The sequence below is a fragment of the Anabrus simplex genome, chromosome 2 (genome assembly GCF_040414725.1).
Source record: "Anabrus simplex isolate iqAnaSimp1 chromosome 2, ASM4041472v1, whole genome shotgun sequence".
Lineage (NCBI taxonomy): Eukaryota > Metazoa > Arthropoda > Insecta > Orthoptera > Tettigoniidae > Anabrus > Anabrus simplex.
The window spans coordinates 953,833,668-953,847,978 of record NC_090266.1 but is presented as its reverse complement, the minus strand read 5'-3'; the positions used below and the strand labels follow the sequence as shown (position 1 = coordinate 953,847,978).

Genomic DNA, 14,311 nt, shown 5'->3' with positions numbered 1-14,311 from the left:
ATTATTTTTAAAGGTGATTCCAAATACCGGTTTCACATCTGTATGTCTGTAACACCATCAGTCTTTAAGATATAAGTATTCTCATAACAAAAATTCGAATTCTTCCTCACTTCTTTTCACCCCTTTCCCCCCTTAAGTGGACTTTCCAAAAACAAAAATTACATGTTTCTTTATTTTGAAAGGAAATTCAAAATACCAACTATCACGTCTGTGACAGCTTCAGTTTTTAAAATGTAAGTATGCTCATGCACAGAATTCAACTCCTCTTTTTCTTATTTTCAAACTCCCTTAAGTCAATTTTCCATAAACAGAAAAAAACCATGTTTCTTTATTTTTAAAAGGGATTCCAAATACCAATTTTCACACCTGTAACATCATTAGTTTTGAGATATAAGTATCCTCATACAAAGAAATAAACTAATGTTTCATTTCATTCATGCCCTCCCCCCCCCCCATAATTGGTTTTTCCAAAGACCAACAAACAGGTATTTCTTTACTTTGAAAGAAGATTCCAAATACAAATTTTCATGTCTGTAACATCTTCAGTTTTTGAGATGTAAGTATCCTCATTAAAAGAATTCAGCTCCTTTTTCAGCTTTCCCCCTCCTTCGCCCGTTAATTTGATTACCTCCCCCCACTCAAAACTGCGTGTTTTCTTTATTTTTAATGGACATTCCAAATACCAATATTCACGTCTGTAACATCTTTAGTTTTTGAGATAAATGTATCCTCATAAAAATAATACAATTAATTTTTCACTCAACCCCCCATCCGTTACCTTCTTCCCCCCCCACCCCCACCCCAAATACATGTTTCCTTATTTTTAAAGGAGATTCCAAATACCAATTTTCACGTCTGTAACCTTCAGTTTTTGAGATATAAGTTTCTCCATAAAAATTCAACGTTCACTTCCCTCTTAAGTAAATTTTTTGAAAACAAAAAAATTGTGTTTCTTTATTTATAAAGGATCTTCCAAATACTATTTATCACGACTCTAATATCTTCAGTTTTGAGATATATTTATCCTCATAAAAATAATTCAACTCCTCCCCTCCTCCCAAGTTGACTTTGCCCCCAAAAGGTGTGACTCTTTACTTTTGAAGGATATTCCACCTAACTGTTTTAATGTCAGTAATATCTTTAGATTTTTTAGATATAAGTACCCTCATATAAATAATTCAATTAATTCTTCAATTACTTCACCCCTTAAGTGGATTTTCCGAAAACAAAAGAATCCGTGTTTCTTTATTTTTAAAGGAGATTCCAAATACCAATTTTTGCTTCTGCAACATCTTTAGTTTTTGAGATATAAGCATCCTCATACAAAGAATTCAACCCATTTTTCAATTCCTTCACCCCCTTCAAGTGGATTTTCCATGAAAAAAGAAATTCATATTTCTTTTATTTTCAAAAAAGACTCCAAATACCAATTTTCACGTCTGTAACATCTTCAGTTTTTGAGATATCACTATCCTAATAAAAAATTCAATCCCCTTTTCAGTCCTTTTTACCCCCATCCCCCGTTATGTGGTTTCTTCCGAAAACAAAAAATACATGTTTCTTTATTTGAAAAAATTAAAAATACCAATTTTCACATGTTAAGTTTTTGAGATGTTCTGTAGATATGCCCATTTAAAAAATTCATGCCCTTTTTCAGTTTCCCTGAAGTGGATGTTTCGAAAACAAACTATCTATGTTTGTTTACTTTTACAGGAGATTCCAAGTACCAGTTTTCAACTCTGTAACATGTTAAGTGTCTGGGATATATTATAGGCTTAGATATATATATATTTTAAATTCCACCCCCTTTTATCACTCCCATTCACCCCCTACTCATTGGATTTTTTTTAAAAAAAGTGTTTCTTTATTTGTAAAGGAGGTTCCAAATACCAATTTTCATGTCCATAACATCTTCAGTTTTTGAGATACGAGTATCCTCTTAAAACGTATTCAACCAATTTTCCCCCTTTTTCACCCCCTTAATGAGATTTTGCAAAAAAAACAAAAAAACAAACACATTTTCCTTTATTTTTAAAGGAGATTCCAAATACTAATTTTTTGTCTGTAAATATTCAAGTTTTTGAGATATAGATATTCTCATTTAAAATTTCACCCTCTTTTTCACCCACTTAGCGATGGAATACCCGAAAATCCTTCCTTAGCGAACACCTACACTCTAATATATATATGTATCCTCACATTTTTTTTTTCTTTATGTCCAGTAGTTTTGGCTTGGCGATGATGAGTCAGTCAGTCAGTCAGTCAGTCAGTCAGTCAGTCAGGACATATTATTTTATATATATATAGATTTATGTTTCTCCTGTTCAGTAAAGAGGAAAGTTGCATTCTTTAATGTTTGTTTTAATTAACGTTGAAGAACTTGTGTCGGGTCTTTCTTGGTCACTAAAAAGTTTTCATTATTAAAAAAGTTTTTAGTCTTTTGAATGTAATCGTCCCTATGCATAATAACTGTTGCATTACCCTTACCGGCCTTAGTAATAATGAGTTCCTCATCTTTAACCTTCTTTTTAAGTCCTAGAATATACTTTCTTTCCATAATGAAGTCCTTAGAACTACAGGCAGGTATCGTGCTGTTATTAGTAACAAAAGTTTTGCTTAACTTTCTTTGGAGATCTAACCTAACTTCATCTTGCACCACATGTAGCAGTTTACTGATCGCAACTTCCGATTCTGTAACAAGCTTTGAGGTCACTTTGGCCAGGTTGAAATTCGGCCTGTTGTGTTTAGGGCCTTTTGAGAGAATTTGTTTTTCTTTCTCATTCAAGTTAGTCTTGGAAAGGTTGATTACTGGAGAATGAAAATATCTGGTTAACTCATTATTAGGAATCTGATTGGTTTTTAGGAGGGGTTTGCTTGATGCTGATTCCTTCTTTAGTATTTCAAGTTTTATCTCCAACTAGCAAGATACCCGTGCTTTGCTATGGTATTATAATGAAATTTATAATTGAATACTTAACGTTTTTTATATAATCCGCCGAAATTTGCGATATAACTCGTTTTCTGAGAGAATCCGCCAAAATTCGCGATCTGACTCGTTTTCCGAGAGATTACGGTAAGTTTCCTCCCAATTTTTCAATCTTTCTTTCCAGCAATCAATTTCGTACTTCCCAGGCTAGGTCCAGGTATTCCACCTGGCCAGTTGAGTCCCTAAATCTTTGCCATCTTTTCCTATAAGCATTTTAATATGGATTAAATCCTTGAGGAGTTCCGGCGTGGTGTCGTCTTGGGTGACTTGGTGGTACTGAACCCGCGGCCGGACTGCAATCATAGTCATTACCCGGCCAGGACCCGTTTCCAGCGCGGTCCGCACATTTTGACGATGGTCCAGAATATTATTATTATTATTATTATTATTATTATTATTATTATTATTATTATTATTATTATTATTCTGGACCCCACAGCAAGATGCAAGTCCGCTTCTTGGCGGTAAATTACATCTGCTACCATTGTCATTGATGACAGTATGACCAGCACCATTGTCACCCGTAGGCAAGTGCGCAGGATTTCTGGCGATACGAATGACATACTTCCATGCATTATTGACCTTATTATACAGGTGAACAATTGCACAGTCAATCTCATTCCTATCGTATATTTCAAATGTGTTTAAATTTTTATTTATATGCCAGAAGAATCTACTGTAATCTAAGAAGGTTCTCCAAAGGAAAAGATGGCTCTTGAAAACGAACCCAGGAAAGATTAAAAATGATTGGTTTATGATCAGAATAAGTACATTGGAAATCCACAGCCTGTTTCCAGTCATTCAACCGGGTCAGGAATGGAATGCATAAGCCCCCAGCTAGTGGTGAGGATAGGAATTGTGCCAGCTGCCGAAGTCTGTTGCACTCCTCTGAGGCAATGATTAATGAATGACAAATGAAATGAAATGATATTGGAGAGTGTTGCTGGAATGAGTGATGACAGGGAAAACCAGAGTACCAGGAGAAAAACCTGTCCCGCCTCCACTTTGTCCAGCATAAATCTCGCATGGAGTGACCGGGATTTGAACCACGGAACCCAGTGGTGAGAGGCCGGCGCGCTGCCGCCTGAGCCACGGAGGCTCCTTATAAGTACATTATGAACATTAAAATCAATTGGTCTCACCTCCTTTTTCACCCCACCGTGGTTAAGTTGATATCCCCCCCCCCCCTCAAAAAAAGAAGGAAGGAGATTTCAAATAGACTATCAATGTTCACGTGTGTTAGCTTCAGTTTTGAGATATAAGTATTCCCATAAAAATTATTCACATTTTTACTTACTTTCGCACTCCCCTCCCCCCTTCAGTGAATTTTCTGGCAAAATTATTTGTTTCTTTAAGAGTAAAGGATCTTCTAAATACCGATTATCTTCAGTTTTTGAGATGTGTCCTCATGAAACGAATTCAAGTCCTTATCACACCCGCCCCAAAGATGATTTCCGCTCCCTCCCCCCCAAAACGCGTCGTTTCATTTTTAAAGATGATCTACAGTAAATACCAATTTTCACAACTGTAACAACTTTAGTTTTTATTTGATGTAAGTATCCTCATACAATTACTTCAATTAATTTTTCAGTTTGTTCACCTCCCCCTTCCCTTTATTGGATTTTTCGAGAAAACCTGTTTCTTTACTTTAACAGGAGATTCCAAATACCAGTTTTTACGTCTGTAACATTTTACGTTTTTGTGATATACTTTAGATATAGTCTTTGTAAAAATTCACCCCAATTTGTCACTCCTCTTTAACCCCCATTAATTAGATTTTCCAAAACCAGAAAACAAAAAAAGTTTCCGTATTTTTAAAGGAGATCCCATGTACTAATTGTTAGGTCTGTAATATCTTCAGTTTCTGAGACATAAGTATCCTCATTAAAGACATTAAACTGCTTATTCACACTTTTCACCCCTCCTATTGGGATTTACAGAAAACAAAAAAATACATGCTCTTTTATTTTTACAGGATATTCTAAATATCACTTTTTACATCTGCAAACTTTTAAAGTTTTGAGATATAGATACACTCATTTTTAAAATACATCCCCCTTTCACCCCCCATTATTTGGATTTCCAAGAACAAAAAATACATGTTTATGTATTTTTAGAGGAGATCCCAAATACCGATTTTCAGGTCTGTAACTTCTTCAGTTTCTGAGATATAAGGATCTTTATTATAGGCATTCAACCTTTCTTCACCCCTTTTCACTCCTCCTATTGGGATTTTCCGAAAACAAAAACTACGCGTTTCTTTATTTTTAAAGGAGATTCTAAATACCAATTTCTACGCCTGTAACCTTTTACAGTTTCGAGATATAGATACACTCATTTTAAAAATTAACCCCCCCCACTTTTCACCCTCATTATTTGGATTTTCCAAATACAAAAAAATTTGCGTTTCTTTATTTTTAAAAGAAGTTCGAAATTTTAACTTTCATGACTGTAACATCTTCAGTTTTTGAGATATATGTCTCCTCATAAAAGGTGTTCAACCCATTTCCCCCTTTTCACCCCCTTCATGCGATTTTCCAAAAACAAAATAATACGTGTTTCTTTATTTTTAAAGAACATTCCAAATACCAATTTTTATTACTCTAAACCTGTAAGTTTTTGAGAGATAGATATCCTAATTTTAAAAATTAACCCCTCGTTTCATCCCGTTAGGGACCGAATATCCAAAACTCCTCCCTTAGCGAGCACCTACATGTTGATATGAATGTATTCCTAAAATTTCATTTCTCTATGTCCAGTAGTTTCGGCTTGGCGATGATGAATCAGTCAGTTGGTCAGTCAGTTAGTCAAGACAAGTTATTTTATATACATAGATGTTGTTTGTTTGGTAGAAAGCAAGCTATTCAGTTTATTTTGAACTGAGTCCTTAAAAAATGTTCCATTGGGCTTTTGTAAGCAAAGCAGCAGCCCTGAGGTGAGTCTCATGTAACTGTTGATTCAAAAAAAAAAAAAAAAATTCTTCTGAAAAAATTTTAATTCATTTTTTAACCAAAATCTTTTGGATTTTTGTTGAGTGCTATGCTGATGGGGAAGAACATGATTCATTTTAAATACACTTTTTGAAAATTTAGGGTTCAAATTGTGTACAATACAATGTTTAATAAACTTTATATCTTTGCCTATTTTCCCTACCTTAATTCTTAAGCCCATATACTGGTGGGCTATCAACTTTGCCTGGTGGGCTTCTTCATTTAATATAATAAACTTCATTTTTGTCTGTATTGAACTGAGATTACAAAGCTTTTAAAAGTTTTAGGGTCCACATTATTCAATAATATACAATTTGTTGTGTAGATGTAATTACAACATATTATGTTTATTCAGAACTAGTTTCGATGCTATACTGTGACATCATCAGCTCAACAGAGGCATTGGAAAACTGGCAATCATATAAATATTATCAACATTATCACAAATTAAAATCTTATAATGTTACAATTAAAATGAATATGTATTTAAAAAGATATAGTGTTTGTCCTTCCTTTCTGAACAAGTCAAAGACTTGCGGGTCTATTGTATGAATCAAATTCGCTATAATTATTGTAATTTTAGGTGAATTCAAATTAAAATTCACACACAAAGTTATTAAAATAGTTATTTGTTCATAAAGGTCTATGTGTTTAATTAAATACACTTCGTAATCCTGTGTATAGTGCTATCATAAAAACAGATTCCATGAAGTTCTGCAGTGTCCTTTTGACAGTATTGTTCAGTGAAGCGAGCATGATGAGGTGAGGACGTACATAAAGTCCTTAAGCTATTAACAAGAACTACGTTTCCCAGTTCAAATGTGGACCTGTGAATAATAAGAAATGTAATAGTTATACTGTCACAGAGGGAAGGCAAGATATAAGATCATGTCCAATACCGTACATGTTTATATGACTCACCTCAGAAGATCGTCGACTGAGTGAAGCATACTGAAGCACTATGAGCAGTGATATGATTGAGCTCAAGTGTCCACAGTGGGTTGGGACAGGAGTAGAGGAATAGGGGTAAGTGAGAGGAGAGACTGAGGAGTGGCAGCGTGAGGGGTTCTGGGGGCGTAGTGGAAGAAAGAAATAACGAGCAAAACGATTACGCATAGTATGAAAAATCGAATTATTGACTGGAACCTGTACGTTTTAAAAAAATGCAATAAGAAAATCACATGAGGTGCAAGAATAAGTTAGATTAGATCTCAAAAAAAGGTTAAGCAAAACTTTTGTTTCTAATAACAGCATGATACCTGCCTCTAGTTCTGAGGACTTCCTTATGGAAAGAAAATATATTGTAGGACTTAGAAAGAAGGTTAAAGACGAGGAACTCATTATTATTTAGGCTGATAAAGGTAATGGAATGGTTATTATGCATAGGGATGAATACATGCAAAAGACTAAAAACGTTTTTAATAATGAGAACATTTTAGTGACCAAGGAAGACCCGACACAAGTTCTTCAATGTCAGTAAAAACAAACATTAAAGAATGCATCTTTCCTCTTTACCAAACAGGAGAAACATAAATTAATAAATATGAATCTGGGCCTACCAACAGCAAAACACTTCCCAAAATTCACAAGGCCAGAGTCCCCATTCGACCCATAATAAATTACAGACCCAGTCCTCTACACAAATTGGCTCAGTTCATTCACAAATTTCTCAGACAACACCATAGGTTCACTGCAAACAAGTCTATAAAGGATTCCATAGATCTGGTTAATAAATTAAACGACTTCAAACTGCAGGCCCATCATATTGCACATTCATTTGACATTGTTCTTATTTTTCCAAGTATTAGAACTAATAAGCTGCTTCCTGTCATTAATAAGAATTTAAAAACTTGTAGTCATCTGAGTGAACTTGGAATACAAGATTTCATGAGCATAATCAAGTTACTAATAAATAATAACTACTTCATCTTTGACAAGGTCATTTATAAACAAGATGGGTTAGCAATGGGGTCTCTGGCCTCAGGGATTTTGGCTGAGATCTATTTGTAATATTTAGAAGGCAACATAATAGAGAACGGCAATAAATTTGATAACATACTGTTTTGGTCTAGGTACGTGGATGACACGTTTGTAATTCTGGACGAAAATGTCATGGATGCAACTGCTACTCTTGATAGTCTCAATAGTATAGGCCCACATATAAAGTTTACTTTGGAATCAGAAAATAATAAGTCAGTTAATTTTTTGGACTTAACAATCAACAGACTCAATTCCTCTTTTACATACATTGTTTTTAGAAAGCCTACACAAACAGCTGTTATCATAAGGTGGGATTCAGAGCACCTGCAGAATAAAAAAATAAAAAACGCCACATACAATAGTCTGGTAAAACGGGCTTTTAGGATCCCCATGACAAAGGTTAATTTGAACAAGGAGTTGAATATCATCTGTTCAATATCTAAGGCTAATGGCTTTAAAGAAGACTTCATCGAATGTGTAATCAACAAGGTTAAGTATCACTCACGAACCAAGTTACTTAAAGATAAATCTAGTCAAAAAGCTTTTAGCAACATTTACTTTTAATCAGGATATATATAGGTGCACTAATATTTTCAAAAAGCATAATGTCAAGGTTTCATTTTGTACCAATAATAGTAACAGTGAAGTATTGCATAATTCAACCTCAATCAATAGATCTAATCCTTATTCCAAATCAGGTGTATATAGGTTTCGATGTAATGATTGTGGTATCTGGGTCAAACAGGATGCAACTTCAAAATCAGATATACAGAACATGTTAATGCCGTAAAGTATAACAAGTTTTCTGCTGTAGGCCAGCACACACATTAACTAAAACATAAATTCACAACTATGGAGCAAGGCATTGAGATCCTGGAGATTTTAGGTAACAGAATTTTACTTGATGTTACCGAATGTTGCAGTATACACTTGGATCAATACTTCAATCCAAACCTTAAATGAGATTTCTGAAAAATCAAAAGTGCTATTTGATTTTTTTATTGCATTTCTTAAAAACGTACAGGTTCCAGTCAATATTTTGGTTTTTCGTGTTATGCGTAATAGTTTAGCTTGGTATTCCTTTCTTCCACTAGTCCCCCCAGATCCCCCTCATGCAGCCGCACCTCAGACTCTCCTTCCACTTACCCCTATTCCTCCTCTCCTGTCCCAATCCACTGTGGACACTTGAACTCAATCATTTCACTGCTCATAGAGCTTCATTACGCTATGCTCAGTCCACGACCTTCTGAGGTGTGTCATATAAACATGTACGGTATTGGACATGATCTTGTATCTTGCCTTCTCTCTGTGACATTATAACTATTACATTTCTTATTATTCACAGGTCCGCATTTGAACTGAGAAACATAGTTCTTGTTAATAGCTTAAGGACTTTATATACGTTCCCACCTCACCAGTCTCACTTCAGTGAACAATACTGTCAAAAAGGACACTACATAACTTCATAGAATCTGTTTTTATGACAGCACTATACACACAATTATGAAATGTATTTAATTAAGCACAGAGAGTTTTATGAACTTAACTATTTTAATAACCTTGTGTATGAATTTTAATTTGAATTCACCTAAAATTACAACAATTGTAGTGAACCTGATCGCATATGGTTTTAATAATTTGGTACAATAGTCCTCCAAGTCTTTGACTTGTTCAGAAAGGAAGGATAAACACTATATCTTTTTAAATATATATTCATTTTAATTGTAATATTATAAGATTTTAATTTGTGATAATGTTGATGTTGATAATATTTATATGATTGCCAGTTTTCCAATGCCTCTGTTCAGCTGATGATGATGCAGTATAGCATCAAAACTAGTTCAGAACAAACATAATATACTGCAATTACATCTGCATAACAAATTGTATAGTATTGAATAATGTGGACCCTAAAACTTTTAAAAGCTTTGTAATCTCCTTGGATTATGATTTCATTGTCCAAATTCCTTTCTGATTACCTTTACTGCATGTTCTTTATAAACACTGAAAAGGAGAGTGGACAAACTGCAGTCTTGCTTAACTCCTTTCTGGGTTCCCGCTTCTTTTTTATAGCCTTCCATTCTTATCACTGCAGACTGAGTTTTGTACATATTGTAGATAATCCTCCTTTCTTGGTATCTGATCCCAATCATCTTTAGAATCTCAAATACCTTGGTCCAATCAACATTATCAAATGCCTTTTCTAGAACTACAGGTGCCCTGTATTTGATCCTCTAAGAACAGACGTAAAGTCAGGATTACTTCATGTGTTCCTACATTTCTTCTGAAGCCAAGCTGATCTTCTCCTAACTCAACTTACTTTTGCATTCTTGTGTAAATAATATGTATTAATATTTTGCAAGCATGAGATACTAAACTAATGGTGCAGTAGTTTTGACACTAGTCACCACCTGTTTTCTTGGGAATATGTATAACAACATTCTGTCTAAAATTGGATGGCACTTCTCCTGTACTATATATCTTGCACACTAATTGGAATAATTTTCCCATGGTGGTTTCTCCTAATGTGGTTGAGTAATCCTAATTCTGAGGGTATGCCATCAATTCTAGGTGCCTTGTTCCAATTTAGGTCTGCCAAAGCTCTGTCAAATTCTGACCTCAAAATTGGTTCTCCCATTTCATCAGCATCAACAACCTTTTTTGTTCAAGACATTATCAGTTACTTCTTTGCATTGATACAATTGTTCAATATGTTCCTGCCATCTGCCTTGTCTTCTTTATCTAGAAGTGGTCTTCCATGTGAGCTCTTAATAATCATGCAACTAGCTTTCCTTTCTCCGAAGGTTTCCTTGATTTTTCTGTGTGCAGCAGCTACTTTTCCTGCAGCTATACAACTATAAACATCCTTACACTTCTCTTTCAGACATTCTTTCTTAGCTGACCTGCACTTTCACTCAACTTCATTTTTTTGTGCCCTCTTCATTTTTTGCATTCTTGTATTTTTGCCATTCATCAATCAGGTCTAATATTTTTCAAGGTATCCACTGATTCTTACTTGACCTTACCTTTCTTTCCAACATTTCTACAATAGCCATTCAGCAGCATGATTTGGTAGTATGTGAACAGTGGCAGCGATTGGTGGGGGGCGAGGGGAGTTGGGCTGTTGCCCCCCACCCCCACGTTGTGGAGAAAACATATTTTTAATCCATTTTGCCGTCTGAAACTACGAATTAAAAGAATTATTAAAAAAATGCAATTTGCACAAGCCCTGTTGTATAATCGGCTAATTCTTTCCTTTATTTTCTTAATTATTTAAAAATTATTAGCAGAAATATACACAAAATACCATTCGTCACAGCTACTGATTTGTGTAGCATCACAGCAAATAGTGGAGACTTCGCATTTACTGTGAGGGAGGATAACAGGGGTATATATTTTTGCCAATGTTCTCATCCGCTTGCCGTGCGTGTTCATCGGTCTGGTAGTTTCTCTAGTGTCTGTTAGGTTTTTTTAATTGTATAATCATTCTGTACTTATATTTAATATTAATAAATTTCCTTTGGTGATAGTTTTATTGTATGGTATTGAATCAAAATCTCAGAAAACTATTATTACTGCATCTAAGTTAGTAAACTGACAACCTTTACATCTCTGTCAAAATTCGAGCATAAAAAAACTTACCATTTTGTTTAAAGTTTTATTTTTCTTTCCAGTTTTGATGTATATACCCCGACTCCCCCCCCCCCCCTCTCCCTGCGCGCTATATCTCACAAACCCGGGTACTTTTGTTGTACGTAAATTATTTTGCCCCCTCTTCTAATTGCCGCAACTGTATATGAATAAATTATAAAGGACGCTAAATTTCTGTTCATAATTGCAGTAATAAGGATACAATTACTGTTATAGCAAAACATGCATAGTTTTGATGTATATGAGCAATACTTCATGAATGCATATATTTATTCAAAACAAACAGTCTTTCTACTGTTTCCTTACTCCTCAGTTTTTAACGCAACAAACAAGTGTCAAGTCGATAGGAACAAGAAAAGTAACGCATAATAGGATGAACATAATGGCAGTTTATAACTTTAGTTTTTCAAATATTTAAAATTTTCAACATGGCTACAACCTTATCAACCCTGTCAGTTAAGTCTTTAGCTCAGAAGCTGGTTGAATCCTCAGTTAGTACCACCAGTGATCAGGCAATTACCGGTATATGGACACTGCAAGAACCATTGGTGGCATTATAATGAGGCATACAAGGCACAGTAAGGAGTGAGGTAGTTTAATATTGGTTTCCTCACTGGGCAACAAAATGCTATTGCAGCATGACTGACCCTTGAGCAGCACATTATACACCATCCAGACACTCGAGCCACACTCCAAACGTCATTACTCAGCACTGCCATTACTTCAGCAGCTTCCTTACAGTCACAACCATCAATGAGACTGAGGCTTTGACAAAAACTACATTTTTCTCTGGCACGTGCCAAGAGACTGATAAATAATACTGCATCCATCAAGGAGTAGTGCAGGTGGTGGACTTGTCTTGGAGGATATTCTCTTAAAGCAGTTGTTATCTAAGACAAAATGCATACCAGTAGCTGAAAGTTTGCCTGCCCTTGGGACATGAAGCCAACTACAGACAGACAGACAGACAGACAGACAGACAGACAGACAGACAGACAGACAGACAGACAGACAGACAGACAGACAGACAGACAGACAGACAGACAGACAGACAGACAGACAGACAGGGTGTGTGTGTGTGTGTGTGTTTGTGTGTGAGAGAGAGACAGAGGACCTAATGAAGATGAAATGAATGATGGTGAATGAAACTGGGTAAGGAGGTGCAAAGAATCGGCTGTGGCCTATGAGTAGGAACTGTCCCGACACTTGCCTGGAAGTGAACATGGGAAACCACAGAAAACTATTCTCAGGACACACGATGGTGGGGCGTGAACCTGTGCATCTCCTGAATGCAGAGCTTGGTATAGTTTCCCCATATTTATTTAGTATAATTTTAAGTTTTTAATGTCATTGGCATGTGATATATACTACTTGGCATATATTCATACTGTTCTATCTTTTCTTTCAGGAGAAGCTGATTTTCCCCAAAATTGCTCAAAACAAGGATGATGAATGGATGTTTGTTGTGAACTTAGACAAGGACTATGTACAGGGTGTGCGTATAGAAGTATGCGAGTAAGTTTCTATTCTAGGAATATTTTCATATTATAAACAAGTTTCGATGAATGCTTTATAGGGAGATTTTGTTGATGAGGACTCCAAGTATTCGTTAGTAACTATCTTCTGTAATTATTTATGAAAATATGTGTGAAATATGGTATGAACATATACTACATTGCTTTTAAGAACTGGGCACTGGTACATACTGGTTTAACTGGAGCTGCTTTGGTATCCATATGAGGTAGATCTGCCATTTACTGCTATCAAAGCCTCCACACTTCTGGGAAGAATTTCCATTAAATTTTCATGTATGTCTGCAGGTATTTTCTTCCATTCCTCCTACAACATTGCAAAGAGTTCTTTTGATGTTTTGGGGTGGTCTGCTCTGGATATCATTCGGCACTTTGACTCTTCCCAGTGAGACTCAATTGGGTTTAGGTCAGGGTTTTTGGGCTGGCCATTTGGTTTCATTCACTCCTATTTCAACAAACCACTTTGTTATAGGCTTTGCTTTATGAATGGGTGCATCGATATCTTGAAAATGAACAGGGACAGTTCTGAAATGTAGCCGTCGGGTGGGTAGCATAAAATTGTCCAATATTGCCTGAGAGGCTTTGGCATTCATAGTTTGAGAAACAAAACCCAGTGGACTAAGACTAAACCATGAAAATCTTGCCCATACCATAATGCCTCCTCCACCAAATTTCACAGTGGAAACAATGAACTCCTGAAGTAAAGCTCATCTGGCATTCACAAGTTCCACATGTCCTTAGACTGCCACGATCTGTAGCATAATTTGTCACTCTGCATGCTCTTCCATTATTCTGGAGTCTTCAGGAAACTTGTTTTGCCAATGGTAACGTTGCTTTATGAAACAAATTCCTTAGGTGGGTAATAGACATTTCCTAGCACAACTTTTAGTGAATTCTGCAATTTTCTATCACATATGCTTCTGTGACTTCATTAGTAACATCACTATACCACTATATTAAAACAACGATGGCAATGACAATGGCAACAACAGTTCTAATGGCTAGCAGTCTTAAACTGGCAACAAGGTGTCAGTATTGTGACCTTAAGAAGGTCTTCAATGTGCTGGAAACCAGTGACATGGTGATATCCCATTTAGGAACCCTAAAATGTTGTTGATCTCAGCTGGAATAAAATCCACTATCTTGGGAATGTAAAACCATTGACTGTGCCA

The 14,311-nt window shown here is 35.6% G+C and overlaps 1 protein-coding gene across 3 annotated transcripts in view; it reads left to right on the top strand.

Moving 5' to 3' along the window:
• The window catches only part of LOC136864573 (protein spaetzle), a 537,491-nt gene that overhangs the window by 517,509 nt on the left and 5,671 nt on the right, over positions 1–14,311 (top strand). For all 3 annotated transcript variants that reach the window (XM_067141753.2, XM_067141755.2, XM_067141752.2), the window contains one exon: positions 13,016–13,122. In XM_067141753.2, the coding sequence (XP_066997854.2) occupies positions 13,016–13,122 (107 nt within the window). The remainder of the gene's footprint in view (positions 1–13,015; positions 13,123–14,311) is intronic.